General features: G+C 47.1%; 1 protein-coding gene across 4 annotated transcripts in view; it reads right to left on the bottom strand.

Moving 5' to 3' along the window:
- Positions 1–14,420, bottom strand: part of lcp1 (lymphocyte cytosolic protein 1 (L-plastin)) — a 126,625-nt gene that overhangs the window by 36,678 nt on the left and 75,527 nt on the right. For all 4 annotated transcript variants that reach the window (XM_072514286.1, XM_072514285.1, XM_072514288.1 and 1 more), the window contains exons 6-8: positions 4,782–4,863; positions 4,434–4,599; positions 1,079–1,221 (exon numbers count right to left, since the gene is read on the bottom strand). In XM_072514286.1, coding sequence (XP_072370387.1) covers positions 1,079–1,221; positions 4,434–4,599; positions 4,782–4,863 — 391 coding nt within the window. The remainder of the gene's footprint in view (positions 1–1,078; positions 1,222–4,433; positions 4,600–4,781; positions 4,864–14,420) is intronic.

Here is a 14,420-nt window from a genome sequence, read left to right as displayed (position 1 = left end):
AAAGCTAGCATTGCGGCTTATTGCTGATGAATGAAAGAATAAGCACTATGGTACTGATAGTAATTGGCCTTCGCCAGTCATCCTGATAGCCCCTATAGGAACAAAGATACGGGATTAGGCCATTTGTCCAATCAAGCCATTTGACTAGATCCTGCTGATCTTCTACCTCAATGCCATTCTCCTGCTCTTCCTCCATATCTCTTGATGTCTTTAGTGACTTGAAATCTATTTACCTCTGTCTTGAACATAATCATTGACTGAGCCTCCACAGCCCTCTTAGTGAAGAAATGTCTCCACCACAGTCCTAAATGGTCTCCCTCTTATCCTTAGTCTGTGTTCCTTGGTTCTATACTCCCACCAGGGCCAACATCCTTCCTGAATCTACTCTGTCCAGTCCTTTAAATTTTTTTACAAATTTCAATGAAATTGCATCTCATTCTTCTAAACTCGAGAGAGTACAGGCCCAGTCTCCTCAAACTCTCCTCATAGCGCAATCCCACCATCCCAGAGATCAGTCTGGTGAACATTCTTTGCACTTCCTCTATGGCAAGTATATCCTTCCTTAGGTAAGGAGACTAAAACTGTACATGTGCGGTGTCACCAAGGCTCGACAAAATTGCAGCAAGGCATCTTGATTCCAGTACTCAAATCATCTTGCAATAAAGACCAAATGAAGACTGCCTGTGTAGTGAAATGCAGATCCACGATTGTCGCCCAGGGCAATGTGGGATGGGCAATAAATATGGCCTTGCCAGTGTCACCCACATCCCAGGAAAATATTTAAACAAAATTGTGGGAAGTTCAGAGTTCTGTACTTGTACACACTAGGAACTGAATAGAGAATTCTGAAACATTTTGTTACATATTAAGGTACTTGAATTTCAGCCTTGTAAAACTTATATGGCACGAGTCCATGAAAAAACAAGCTGCCACAAACGTCAATAAAACATTTGGTTGGATTATATTCCAGTTAACAAAGCAGCATAGACCATAAAGCCTACATTGTATCAGTTTCTCTCCTACAGTTGGTGAGACTAAAAATTACTAAATAATTTTCTTGTGAATTCATCACTTGTACCTTGACATCAGTGCTGAAGTTGTTAACTTTTTTGCAGCCGGCACCTTCCAGGTGGTAGTTAGCCCATCGTAGCAGCAGCTCCTCGGGAGACAGTTTCATTAGGTCTTCCAGATCTTCCCCCTCTCGGAGCAGGGCAATCAGCGCTGAAAACAAATGCATCTTATAAATAACAATGGCCGCTCCCTGTTGTTAATTTTTTTTTGAAAGTATTTTTATTCAACAAATTTCCAACAGCTTTACAATACAAAACAACCCCATAAAAAAAACCAGCCCACCCAAACCCCACCCCCCCAACAGTCAACCAATTCCCGAAAATGCATGATCAACAGACCGCAACACTTGTAGAATCCCATCACTCGCCACCCTCAGAGCAAACTTCACCTTCAGAAACCCCAGGAGGTCCCCCCCGCCACGCTGAGGCACAGGGTGGAGAAGGTGACCTCCACCCCAGCAAGACCGACCTACAAGTAATCAGTGAGGCGAAGGCTAAAACATCTGCCCCTATACCCACCTGGAGCTCCGACCGATTCAACACCCCGAATATGGCTTCCAGGGGACCGGGCTCCACGTCCACATATAAAACCCCCAAAATGCTGCTGAACCGTACTCCAAAACATTTCCAGCTTCGGGCAGGACCAAAACATATGTACATGATTCACAGGGCCCTCCCACATCGTTCACAGACATTCTCCACCCCCTCGAATAGCCGGCTCATCCTAGACTTTGTGAGTTGCGCCCTGTAAGCTACCTTCAGATGTATCAGCCCCAGCCTCGTGCACAAAGTCGAGGCATTTACCCTCCGCAGCACCTCACACCACAGACCCTCCTCCAGCACCGCTCCCAACTCCTCCTCCCACTTCGCCTTAACCCATTCCATGGACACCCTGTCCTCCTCCAAGATCCTCCCATTAGTTGCCGAGGCAACCCCCTTCTCCAAACCCCCCGCTGACAGCATCGCCTCCAACTACGAGGAGGCAGACACTATCGGGAATGTCGGAAAGACCTTCCTCACAAATCCAGTACCTGCATATGCCTAAAGCTTTCGCCCCGTGCCAGCGCAAACCTCTCGCCCAACTCCTCCAAACTCACAAATCGCCCTCCCAGAAACAAATCCTTCATTTCCTTAATCCCCCTCATTTTATCCCCAAAACCTTGCATCCATCCTCCCCGGCTCAAACCCATAATTCCCCGATTGGCATCCCCATGACCCAGCTCCAAACCTAAAATGCTGTCTAAATCTGTCTACAGATCTTCAACGTGGCCACCACCACCAGACACACCATGTACTTCTCTGGGGCCATTGGGAGTGGTGCTGTTGCTAGCGCCCTCAACCCTGACCCCTGCAAGAGCCCGCCTCCATCCTCACCGACAAAGCCCCCACCCCACTCCAACCCCAGAACTTCTCTGCATTTGCTGCCCAATAATAATACAACAAATTTGGGAGACCTAACCCCCCCCAGCCTGCCGTCCCCTCTGCAGTATCACACTCCTAATCCTGGCACCTTTCCCGCCCAAACAAATGGGGAGATCAGCCTGCTCATCCCTTAAAAAACACTGTGGGCAAATTTACCAGCAGGCATTGAAACAAACGCATGACTCATGGCAAAACATTCATCGTTCCTGCCTGCACCTGGCTCGCCAACGACAGAGGGAGATTGTCCCACCTCAGAAAATCAGCCTTCACCCTCCCCACCAAAGCTCGCTCCTAACACATTAAAGTCACCCTCTTGTAGCTGTGATTTGATATAGACAAATTGTGAACAGGGGGTAATCAATGACATAGTTCCACAATGAATAATTATTACACTGCACTGACTTCTAGCTCTTGGGGGAGACAAAAGCTAATTTGCGGTTTGATGAAAAGCACAGCTTCGATGGTGTATCAGAAAATACCATTAAAATTACAACTCTGTTTCTCCATGAGCTAATTTTGCAAATGACAACTAGTTTCAAGCAATCGCAAAATGAACAATTTAAAAAATGGGTTTGATGAATTGATACCCTGTAATCCCAATTTAATAGAGTTAACAGAAGTCAAATTCAATTCCTTCTTCATAACATGTATCCTCGAGCTGCTACTGCCCCGTTCAGGCTTGGTGAGCTCGGTTAAAATCTAACTCTGATTTATTGGTAATGGGCATGCTTGTGGATAACAATGTTGTACAGGTTGAGGCACTTGGCTGTGCTCAAGTCAAGAGGATGAAGGAAACAGGTAGGTTTTTCACCTGTTGACGGTGACTGAGGGGAGAAAATTAAAAAATACATGTTTCAACATTCATTCTTGTGGGGAAGTTAGTAGAATCTGTCACGAGGGACACATGCAGGGGGTACAGATTCATTACAATGATACTGGGGTGAAAAGCCTAGATTAGGCTTGTGACCCCTTGAACAGAAACGATTGAGGGGTGATCTAGTTGAGGTGTTTTAAGATGCTGAAAGGAGTTGATAGGGTAGATGGAGAGAAACTATTTTGTTCTGGCAAGAGAACAAGGGAGAGTTAGGCCATTCAGGGGAGAATCACTAGGTTAATCCCAGAGCTGAAGGGGTTGGATTATGAGGAGAGGTTGAGTAGACTGGGACAGTACTCGTTGAAATTTAGAAGGATGCGGGGGGATCTTATAGAAACATATAAAATTATGAAGGGAATAGATAAGATAGATGCGGGCAGGTTGTTTCCACTGGCGGATGAAAGCATGACTCGGGGGCATAGCCTCAAAATAAGGGGAAGTAGATTTAGGACAGAGTTTAGGAGGAACATCTTCACCCAAAGGGTTGTGAATCTATGGAATTCCTTGCCCAGTGAAGCAGTTGAGGCTCCTTCATTAAATGTTTTTAAGATAAAGATAGATAGTTTTTTAAAGAATAAAGGGATTAAGGGTTATGGTGTTCGGGCCGGAAAATGGAGCTGAGTCCACAAAAGATCAGCCATGATCTCATTGAATGGAGGAGCAGGCTCGAGGGGCCAGATGGCCTACTCCTGTTCCTAGTTCTTATGTTCTTATATATCAGGAAGTACTTCTTCACACAAAGGGAAATGGGAATCTGGAAATCTTCCCACCCCCACCACAAAGCACAGCTGAGACTGTGGATCAACTGAAAATGGCAAAATTGACATTGCTGTGAGGCAAGGTTATAAATGATTATAAAACCAAGGCAAGTAGATGAAGTTAAGATACAGTCAAGATCTAAATGAATGGCGGACGGGCTCGGGAGGCTAAATAGCTTATTCATGTTCCAATGTGGACATTCTCTAAAAGAACATACTTTCCATTAGTGAGCTGAACAATCCTTACCCTTTATCCTTCAAGTCTTAATTAACTCTAAAACCTAAAATTGTGGAGACACCAGCACCTACCCTCATTTCTGCTCAGTTCAATGTCTGCGAACAGACCAATTTTGATAACTTGCCACAACAGGCCTAACACAAGGTGAGGCTTCCCCTCCTTCAGATCCTCAGCACCAATATTAACCACATGACACCCAATTGCTGAGGCAGAATTCAAAGCCAGATTCAAATTTTCCTGCAAAAATATGGAAAGAGTGGAAGCAATTAGAAACATATGCACATGTAATATTTAGTACAAAGAGAAACCATTATGGCGGCTAGCAATGTATTTAGTCATCAAAGACAAGCACACCAACTCAGTGTTAAAATGGTGAATATATATTTATTAATTCATACTTTGCAAGTTAATCTCGCTACCTGTATAGTGAATGGGGTGAGCTTCTTTTTGTTAATTGTCCTCTCATCGATTGTATCAGGCACCGACAGGTTGACCATTTTGCTACATTAAAATAGAAGTTAGACAGAAATGCAGATAAATGATGAATATCCATGACTCAGTAGCCTGCAACCAAGGAACAAAAATTGAAACAAACAAATGCACAATAGATTACTTTTTCAAAGGCAACTAAAAAAAAGGGACATGTTTTTAAAAATCAGATATTAAACAGGTACATATGAGCATTATCCTGCTCATTCTTCCCTCTTGAATTTCACTGTATGTGAAGAATTCCACAGTATGTCAAAGACCTATGGCTCGCTTCTAGGTTTCTATCAGAATTGCTTGAATATGCCTGTTTCTGGATCTACGAGAATTGATGGCAGGGATTCTCTGTTGCGATTCCGCCCCTCTACTGCTGCTAACGGCAACAGAGAATTTTGAACTCAGTCACATTGCCCATTCACTGCAGTTGGACCAGCGATTCCTGCTGCCAGGAACAGATGAAGAATTCCCCCCGATATCTCTATCTTCCATGTTTATCACTGACTTTCTTCTATTTTTCCTGATCACCTTTAAAGTTCATCATCAGAATCCGACCCGATCCCAGTTTACCCCGGATAATGCCAGTTTCACGCTTAATTAGTACATTTATCACCCAATGATATTAATCCAGCTGTAAAGAGCACATTTAGAGTCTCCACTCTGAGCAAGCGTCACTCCATTCAAAGGTGGGCCTCTGTCTGAACCTGTGGAGCAGGTCGTGGAGGAGAGGGAACTCTTCCATGTCAATCAGAGTTAATGCCACCAAGGCGAAGCATCATGTTACTGAGCATAAAGGTACTGGGGGGTGACGGTGAATGTTCTTCCCTCATTACTGCCAGAACCGAGGGGCCGATCAAAGAGCAGCTCCACAACTCAGTCAAAAATACAATGTTAAATGAACGTCAATATGTAAAAGAAGCGACAGAAAGAGAGATATGAAGCGCAAAGTCATTTATGGTGAACTGCATCGAGATTAAGTGTATAATTGCCCCCAAAACTTGCAAATCTGTGGCAACAGTTTGAATAAATGGCAGGTATCAGTTCCCGAAAGTCAGGTGACTCCCTGGAGATGGAGAGACAGGGCATTGATAAGAATTATGTTCACCTATGGTCATTCATGCTCCATGTTTGAAGTAGTATGAACGTGTTGGCATCCCCTCCATATTTTATTTGGCACCATATGACATGAATGTTGGATTTTCTTGGAATTAGAACTATTTGTTCAAGTTAATCACTTAACTTGTTTCATGCCGGCATATCTTTTATATCCACCTGAGCAAGTAAATGGGGCCTCAATTTATCATTTCATATGAACAGAGTCTGCAACAATTCACCACTCCCTCAGTGATACATTAAAGTGTCATTTCAAACCTTAGAGTGGGGCTTCCCATTTTCCAATTTTTGAGCATGAGAGAATTTTCAAGAACTAAACATTGATTTTGTTTGAAGAACATTTCTGGAATTACACAAACGTAAGAATTTCCCTCCTAACAGCACCGTGGGTGTACCTACACCACATGGCCTTCAGAAGTTCAGGAAGGAACTCACCACCACCTTCTCAAGGGAAATTTGGGGTGGGCAATAAGTGCTGGCTTAGCCAGCGACGCCTACAACCCATAAAATAATTTTTTTAATAATCCAACTTTCTGAGATATCTCAATGAGTATTAGATGATGCCTACATAATGTATATAATATGAAGGAAGATGGCAGGAAGGAAGATAGTCATGGAAGTCAATCATATCGGTCCCAGGACATCGCTGCAGGAGTTCCTCAGGATGGTGTCCCAGGCCCAACCATCTTCAGCTGCTACATCAATGGCCCTCCTCCATCATAAGGTCAGAAGCTGATGGTGATTGCCCAATGGACAGTACCGTTTGCAACTTCCCAGATACTGAAGCAATCCATGTCCATATATGAAGCAAGACCTGGACCATATTCTGCTGATTGAGGACTAGGGGACATATCAAAAAATTAGAGCCAGAAATCAGGAAACATGTCTACACAAAAAGAGTGGGATTTGGAACCTTCTTCTACAAACTGCGATTGATACAAGATCAATTTTAAATCTGTGATTGATAAGATTTTTGTTATTAAGGCATTAAGGGTTATGGGGTGAAGTCGGGTATATGGACTTCGATCACATATCAGCCGCAATCTCATTGAAAGATGGAACAGGCTTGAGGGGCTAAATGTCCTCTTCCTGTTTCTATGGTGAATCTGCGTTGTTCCCCCCTTCCAAGGCCAATACAGAGTTCCTGGGGTTTGGTACCCAAAATTGCAGTTCACCAAATGGGGTCAAATCGCAATTCAGCAAGTAACATCTTTGATATTTGAATGTTCATTGAACAGGTTACATGTGCCGATCGTTCTCACCTGTTCGAAAAAATAAATCAGTGCTTTTATGGTTAATTTTAAAGTATTTTTTTATTTTATTTTAAGTTTAATCTTCTGTAAAGCACAGACATGGACAGCAACAATGGCACTGCCAGAGGTTTGCCAGCATCGACTCTGCTGCCTCTAGTGGTTTCCTGGTAACATGGGCAACATAACTGGCAAAGCCAAAGATGCTGTTGGTGATAGTGCCTGAACAGCCAAGTAAGATCTTACCAGCTATAGGACAAATATTATGGACAGAATTCTCCCCCTCCATGCTGGGTGGGAGAATCGCCGGGGCGCCGGGCGAGTCCCGCCACACTTGCAAAAGGCGAGCAGCGATACTCCGGTCCGGATGGGCCCAGCGGTCGCCCCAACACGACAGATTCCCGCCGGCGCCATCCACACCTGGTCGCTGCCGGTGGGAACTGCACGGGAACGCTGGGGGGAGCGGCCTGTGGGGGGGGGGGGGGGGGCGGGCAGGGGGGTTCCTGCACCAGGGGGGGCCTCCGATGGGGTCTGGACCGTAATCGGTGCCCACCGATCGGCGGGCCGGCCTCTCTAAAGGAGGACCTCCTTTCCTCCACCGCCCCGCAAGATGCATCCGCCATCTTCTTGCGGGGTGGCCTCGGGGAGGACGGCAACCACACATGCGCGGGTGATGTCATTTACGCGACGCCGACTGTGTCATTAACGCGGCACCGCTTTTTACACGGCGCCAAGGCCCAGCGTGCGTAAAATACGCAACACTGCTCCTAGCCCCCCGGGGGCGGGAGCTGGGAGCGGGCTCCGACACCGTAGTGAAACATTCCGGTTTTCACTCCGGCGTCGGGACTTTGTCTCCATTTCGGAGAATCGCGCCCTATATTCCCCACACCACTTAGTGCAATCAGAGAGGACTGACAGGACAGTTTTGGACCACAGCGACTCTGGCAGTAATGTGTGAGAAAAAAGTGAGTTACTTACTGTGGTACTCTGTGTAGAGGTATTACGGTACCTGGTGATGCTGGAACACCATTGGTAGACATTGTATGTTTCCTATTGGTCAAGCTGTATGGTAGCTCCGCCCTGCAAGGCAGGGTATAAGAGCCCGTGCCGCCCCAGCAGCCTTCATTCTGTACCTGAGCTGCTGGGGGAAACATCTAGCTTATTAAAGCCTTCAGTTGGATTAAAGCCTTCAGTTGGACTACAACCTTGCTTTAGTGGTCATTGATCGTGCATCAATTTAATAAGCTAGATTTAAAAGGATGGAGCCCCGAATCAAGCCGGAGTGTCTGCAACTCAGCCCCCATGCGGCGAACTCAGCGGCAATCTTCAAGCACTGGCTGGCGTGTTTTAAAGGATATCTCAGAAACGGCCAAAAACACACCCACGGGAGAACAGAAAATACAAGTCCTGCACTCGATGGTGAGCCTGGAAATTTACACCCTCATCGAGGACGCGGAGGACTTCGATGCAGCAATGGAGCTGCTAAAAGGACATTATATTCGCCCGGTAAACCAGGTCTACGCCCGACATCTGCTAGCAACGAGGCGACAAATCTCTGGGAATCGCTGGAAGAATTCTACCGTGCGCTCCTGGTGTTGGGGAGAAACTGCAGCTGCCCGCAAGTTTCGGCGAGCGACCACACAGAACTCTTGATCCGGGTCGCTTTCGTGGCAAGTATGCTGTTTACCAAATCCGCCACGATTGCTGGAAAAAGACACCCTAGGCCTCAAGGAGGCACGGGCCCTTGCAGGCTCCCTGGATGTGGCCTCCAGAAACGCCCGCGCTTACATTCCCGACCCCGTGGCAGCCCCCTGGGCAGCGTGGAACCCCTCTGCAGTCGACCCCGAGACATCCCCCCGCAAGCGTGTGCTGCAAGGCGACCTGGCAACCCCGGCGGAAAAAAGGGCCACTTTGTGGTGGTATGCCAGGCCCGTGCGGTCGCCGCGGTCTCCGGCGGCGAATGCGGACCACCACCACAAACCTCTCCACGGTCCCCGTGCGGCCAGCGGGCTCCGGCATCTTCCTCCTCCAGGGCCATGTGCGGCCCCCGGGCGCCGCCATCCTGTCCCGCGGACGCCACGTTCGATGGATGGGTTCTGCCATTTTGTGCACCCCCAGCCATGTGTGACCAATGGGAGCCTCCATCTTGGATGGACTCGCAGGACTCCAGCTCGGCTGACCGCACAAAGAGAACACTCCACTGCTGAGATTAGCCTCGGTGACCTTGGATCAGTCCCGACCTCGAGCACTCTCAACTGCTACAACAACAGTACTAATCAACGGGCACGAGACGTCCTGCTTAATCGACTCTGGGAGCACGGAGAGCTTCATGCACCCCGACACGGTAAGGTGCTGTTCTCTCCTCGTCCACCCCGTTAATTAAAAAATCTCCCTGGCCTCCGGTTCCCACTCAGTAGAGATAAAGGGGTTTTGTGTAGCAAACCTCACAGTCCAGGGAAGGGAGTTTAAACATTACCGGCTCTACGTCCTTCCCACCTCTGCGTGGCCACACTCCTCGGTTTAGACTTTCAGTGTAATCTCCAAAGTCTAACTTTCAAATTCGGCGGCCCTATACACCCCCTCACTGTCTGCGGCCTCGCGACCCTCAAGGTTGATCCGCCTTCCCTGTTTGCGAACCTCACCCCGAATTGCAAACCCATCGCCACCAGGAGCAGACGGTACAGTGCCCAGAATCAGATCTTTATTAGGTCAGAAGTCCAAAGGCTACTGAGGGAAGGAGTCATTGAAGCTAGCAACAGTCCCTGGAGAGCTCAAGTAGTGGTGGTAAAGACTGGGGAGAAAGCAAAGGATGGTCATCGACTACAGTCGTAGCTGGACGCGTACCCTCTCCCCCGCATATTCGACCTGGTAAACAGGATCGCCCATTACAAGGTCTTCTCCACGGTGGATCTTTAAGTCCGCCTACCACCAGCTCCCCATCCGGACTAGTGACCGCATATACACTGCCTTCGAGGCAGATGGGCGGCTCTATCACTTCTTAAGACCATAAGACTTAGGAGCGGAAGTAAGGCCATTCGGCCCATCGAGTCCACTCCACCATTCAATTATGGCTGATTTCAACTCCATTTACCCGCTCTCTCTCCATAGCCCTTAATTCCTCGAGAAATCAAGAATTTATCAACTTCTGTCTTAAAGACATTCAACGTCCCGGCCTCCACCGCCCTCTGTGGCAATTAATTCCACAGACCCACCACTCTCTGGCTGAAGAAATTTCTCCTCATCTCTGTTCTAAAGTGACTCCCTTTTATTCTAAGGCTGTGCCGCTGGGTCTTAGTCTCCCCTGCTAATGGAAACAACTTCCCTACGTCCACCCTATCTAAGCCATTCATTATCTTGTAAGTTTCTATTAGATCTCCCCTCAACCTCCTAAACTCCAATGAATATAATCCCAGGATCCTCAGACGTTCATCGTATGTTAGGCCTACCATTCCTGGGATCATCCGTGTGAATCTCTGCTGGACCCACTCCAGTGCCAGTATGTCCTTCCTGAGGTGTGGGGCCCAAAATTGCTCACAGTATTCTAAATGGGGCCTAACTAATGCTTTATAAAGCTTCAGAAGTACATCCCTGCTTTTGTATTCCAAGCCTCTTGAGATGAATGACAACATTGCATTTGCTTTCTTAATTACGGACTCAACCTGCAAGTTTACCTTCAGAGAATCCTGGACTAGGACTCCCAAGTCCCTTTGCACTTCAGCATTCTGAATTTTGTCACCGTTTAGAAAATAGTCCATGCCTCTATTCTTTTTCCCAAAGTGCAAGACCTCGCACTTGCCCAAGTTGAATTTCATCAGCCATTTCTTGGACTACTCTCCTAAACTGTCTAAATCTTTCTGCAGCCTCCCCACCTCCTCCATACTACCTGCCCCTCCACCTATCTTTGTATCATCGGCAAACTTAGGCAGAATGCCCCCAGTCCCGTCATCTAGATCGTTAATATATAAAGAGAACAGCTGTGGCCCCAACACTGAACCCTGCGGGACACCACTCGTCACCGGTTGCCATTCCGAAAAAGAACCTTTTATCCCAACTCTCTGCCTTCTGCCTGACAGCCAATCGTCAATCCATGTTAGTACCTTGCCTCGAATACCATGGGCCCTTATTTTACTCAACAGTCTCCCGTGAGGCACCTTATCAAAGGCCTTTTGGAAGTCAAGATAGATAACATCCATTGGCTCTCCCTGGTCTAACCTATTTGTTATCTCTTCAAAGAACTCTAACAGGTTTGTCAGGCACGACCTCCCCTTACTAAATCTATGCTGACTTGTCCTAATCCGACCCTGCACTTCCAAGAATTTAGAAATCTCATCCTTAACAATGGATTCTAGAATCTTGCCAACAACCGAGGTTAGGCTAATTGGCCTATAATTTTCTATCTTTTTCCTTGTTCCCTTCTTGAACAGGGGGGTTACAACAGCGATTTTCCAATCCTCTGGGACTTTCCCTGACTCCAGTGACTTTTGAAAGATCATAACTAACGCCTCCACTATTTCTTCAGCTATCTCCTTTAGAACTCGAGGATGTAGCCCACCTGGGCCCAGAGATTTATCAATTTTTAGACCTCTTAGTTTCTCTAGCACTTTCTCCTTTGTGATGGCTACCATATTCAACTCTGCCCCCTGACTCTCCTGAATTGTTGGGATATTACTCATGTCTTCTACTGTGACGACTGACGCAAAGTACTTATTTAGTTCCTCAGCTATTTCCTTGTCTCCCATCACTAGATTACCAGCGTCATTTTGGAGCGGCCCAATGTCTACTTTTGCCTCCCGTTTGTTTTTAATGTATTTAAAGAAACTTTTACTATCATTCCTAATGTTACTGGCTAGCCTACCTTCATAATTGATCCTCTCTTTCCTTATTTCTCTCTTTGTTATCCTCTGTTTGTTTTTGTAGCCTTCCCAATCTTCTGACTTCCCACTACTCTTTGCCACATTATAGGCTTTCTCTTTTGCTTTGATGCATTCCTCAACTTCCTTTGTCAGCCATGGCTGCCTAATCCCCCCTCTGATAACCTTTCTTTTCTTTGGGATGAACCTCTGTACTGTGTCCTCAATTACTATCAGAAACTCCTGCCATTGCTGTTCTACTGTCTTTCCCACTAGGCTCTGCTCCCAGTCGATTTTCGTCAGTTCCTCCCTCATGCCCCTGTAGTTACCTTTATTTAACTGTAACACCTTTACATCTGATTCTACCTTCTTTCTTTCAAATTGGAGATTGAATTCGACCATATTATGATCACTGCCTCCTAAGTGTTCCCTTACTTTAAGATCTTTAATCAAGTCTGGCTCATTACATAACATTAAGTCCAGAATGGCCTGTCCCCTCGTGGGCTCCATCACAAGCTGTTCCAAAAAGCCCTCCTGTAAACATTCAATGAATTCCCTTTCCTTGGATCCACTGGCAGCATTATTTACCCAGTCCACCTGCATATTGAAGTCCCCCATGATCACTGTGACCTTGCCTTTCTGACATGCACTTTCTATTTCGTGGTGCATTTTGTGCCCCTGGTCCTGACCACTGTTAGGAGGGATGTTTTTTTTGCCTTTGTGGTTCCTCAACTCTACCCACACAGACTCCACATCATCTGACCCTATGTCGTTTAGTGCTATTGATTTAATTTCATTCCTAATTAACAAGGCAACCCCGCCCCCTCTGCCCACCTCTCTGTCTTTTTGATAGGTTGTGAATCCCTGGATGTTTAAATGCCAGTCCTGAACCCCCTGCAACCACATCTCTGTGATGCCTACCACATTATACCTGCCAGTCACAATCTGGGCCACAAGCTCATCTACCTTGTTCCGTACACTGCGCGCATTTAAATATAGCACCTTTAATTCTCTATTGACCGTCCCTTTTTGTTTTCTTAGTGTGGTGAACCTTGGTTTACTGAGCCTTTCCATACACTGTGTCATATTTTGTGGGATGGGGACTATCGTTACCTCTCCTGAGTTCTGTCTTTTCGTGCTTTTTTGTATTCCTAAGCAGCTACGCTTCCCACTGATTACTTTACCTCTTGGTTCCCTGACTTTCCCTTCCCCCCCCAAATCTCTAGTTTAAAGTCCTATTGACCACCCTATTTACTCTTTTCGCCAGAACACTGGTCCCAGCTCGGTTCAGGTGGAGACCATCCCAACGGTATAGGTCCCCCCTGACCCAAAACTGATGCCAGTGTCCCATGAAAAGGAACCCCTCTTTCCCACACCACTCTTTCAGCCACGTGTTAACTTCCCTTATTCTTGCCTCCCTATGCCAATTTGCACGTGGCTCGGGCATTAATCCGGACATTATGACCCTTGAGGACCTGTTTTTTAATTTGTAATCTTTATAATCTCTAAACAGGTCTTCTTTTCTAGACTTGCCTATGTTGTTGGTACCGACATGGACCACAACAACTGGATCCCTTAAGGGTTCCCTTCGGTGTCACCAACGGGATCTCGATCTTCCAGCGCGAGATGGACCGAATAGTTGACCGGTACGGTTTACGGGCAACACTCCCGTATCTCGATAATGTCACCATCTGCGGCCACGACCAGCAGGACCACGACACCAACCTCCGAAAATTCCTCCAGTCCACAAAGATCCTTAACCTTACTTACAACAAGGATAAATGCGTGTTTAGCACCGACCGCCTAGCCATCCTCGGCTACGTAGTGCGAAATGGAGTTATAGGCCCCGACCCTGAACGCATGGTCCCCCTTATGGAGTTCCCCCTCCCTCACTACTCCAAGGCCCTGAAGTGCTGCCTAGGGTTTTTCTCTTACTATGCCCAGTGGGTCCCCAACTATGCGGACAAGGCCCGTCCCCAGATCCAATCTACAGCTTTTCCCCTGTCGATAGAGACCCGCCAGGCCTTCAGCCGCATCAAAGCAGACATTGCAAAGGCCACGATGCACGCCATCGACGAGTCCCTCCCCTTCCAGGTCAAGAGTGACGCATCTGACGGCCACCCTCAACCAAGTGGGCAGACCCGTGGCCTTCTTCGCACGTACCCTCCATGCTTCCAAAATCCGCCACTCCTCAGTCAAAAAGGAGGCCCAGGCCATAGTGAAGCTGTGCGACATTGGAGGCATTACCTGCCCGGCAGGAGATTCACTCTCCTCACTGACCAACGGTCGGTTGCTTTCATGTTCGATAATGCACAGCGGGGCAAGATAAAAAACGATAAAATCTTGTGGTGGAGGATCAAAC

Source organism: Scyliorhinus torazame, chromosome 8 (genome assembly GCF_047496885.1).
Source record: "Scyliorhinus torazame isolate Kashiwa2021f chromosome 8, sScyTor2.1, whole genome shotgun sequence".
In the NCBI taxonomy this organism is placed as follows: domain Eukaryota; kingdom Metazoa; phylum Chordata; class Chondrichthyes; order Carcharhiniformes; family Scyliorhinidae; genus Scyliorhinus; species Scyliorhinus torazame.
Note: the sequence above shows the minus strand (reverse complement) of the source record. Positions and strands in the feature narration are given on the sequence as shown.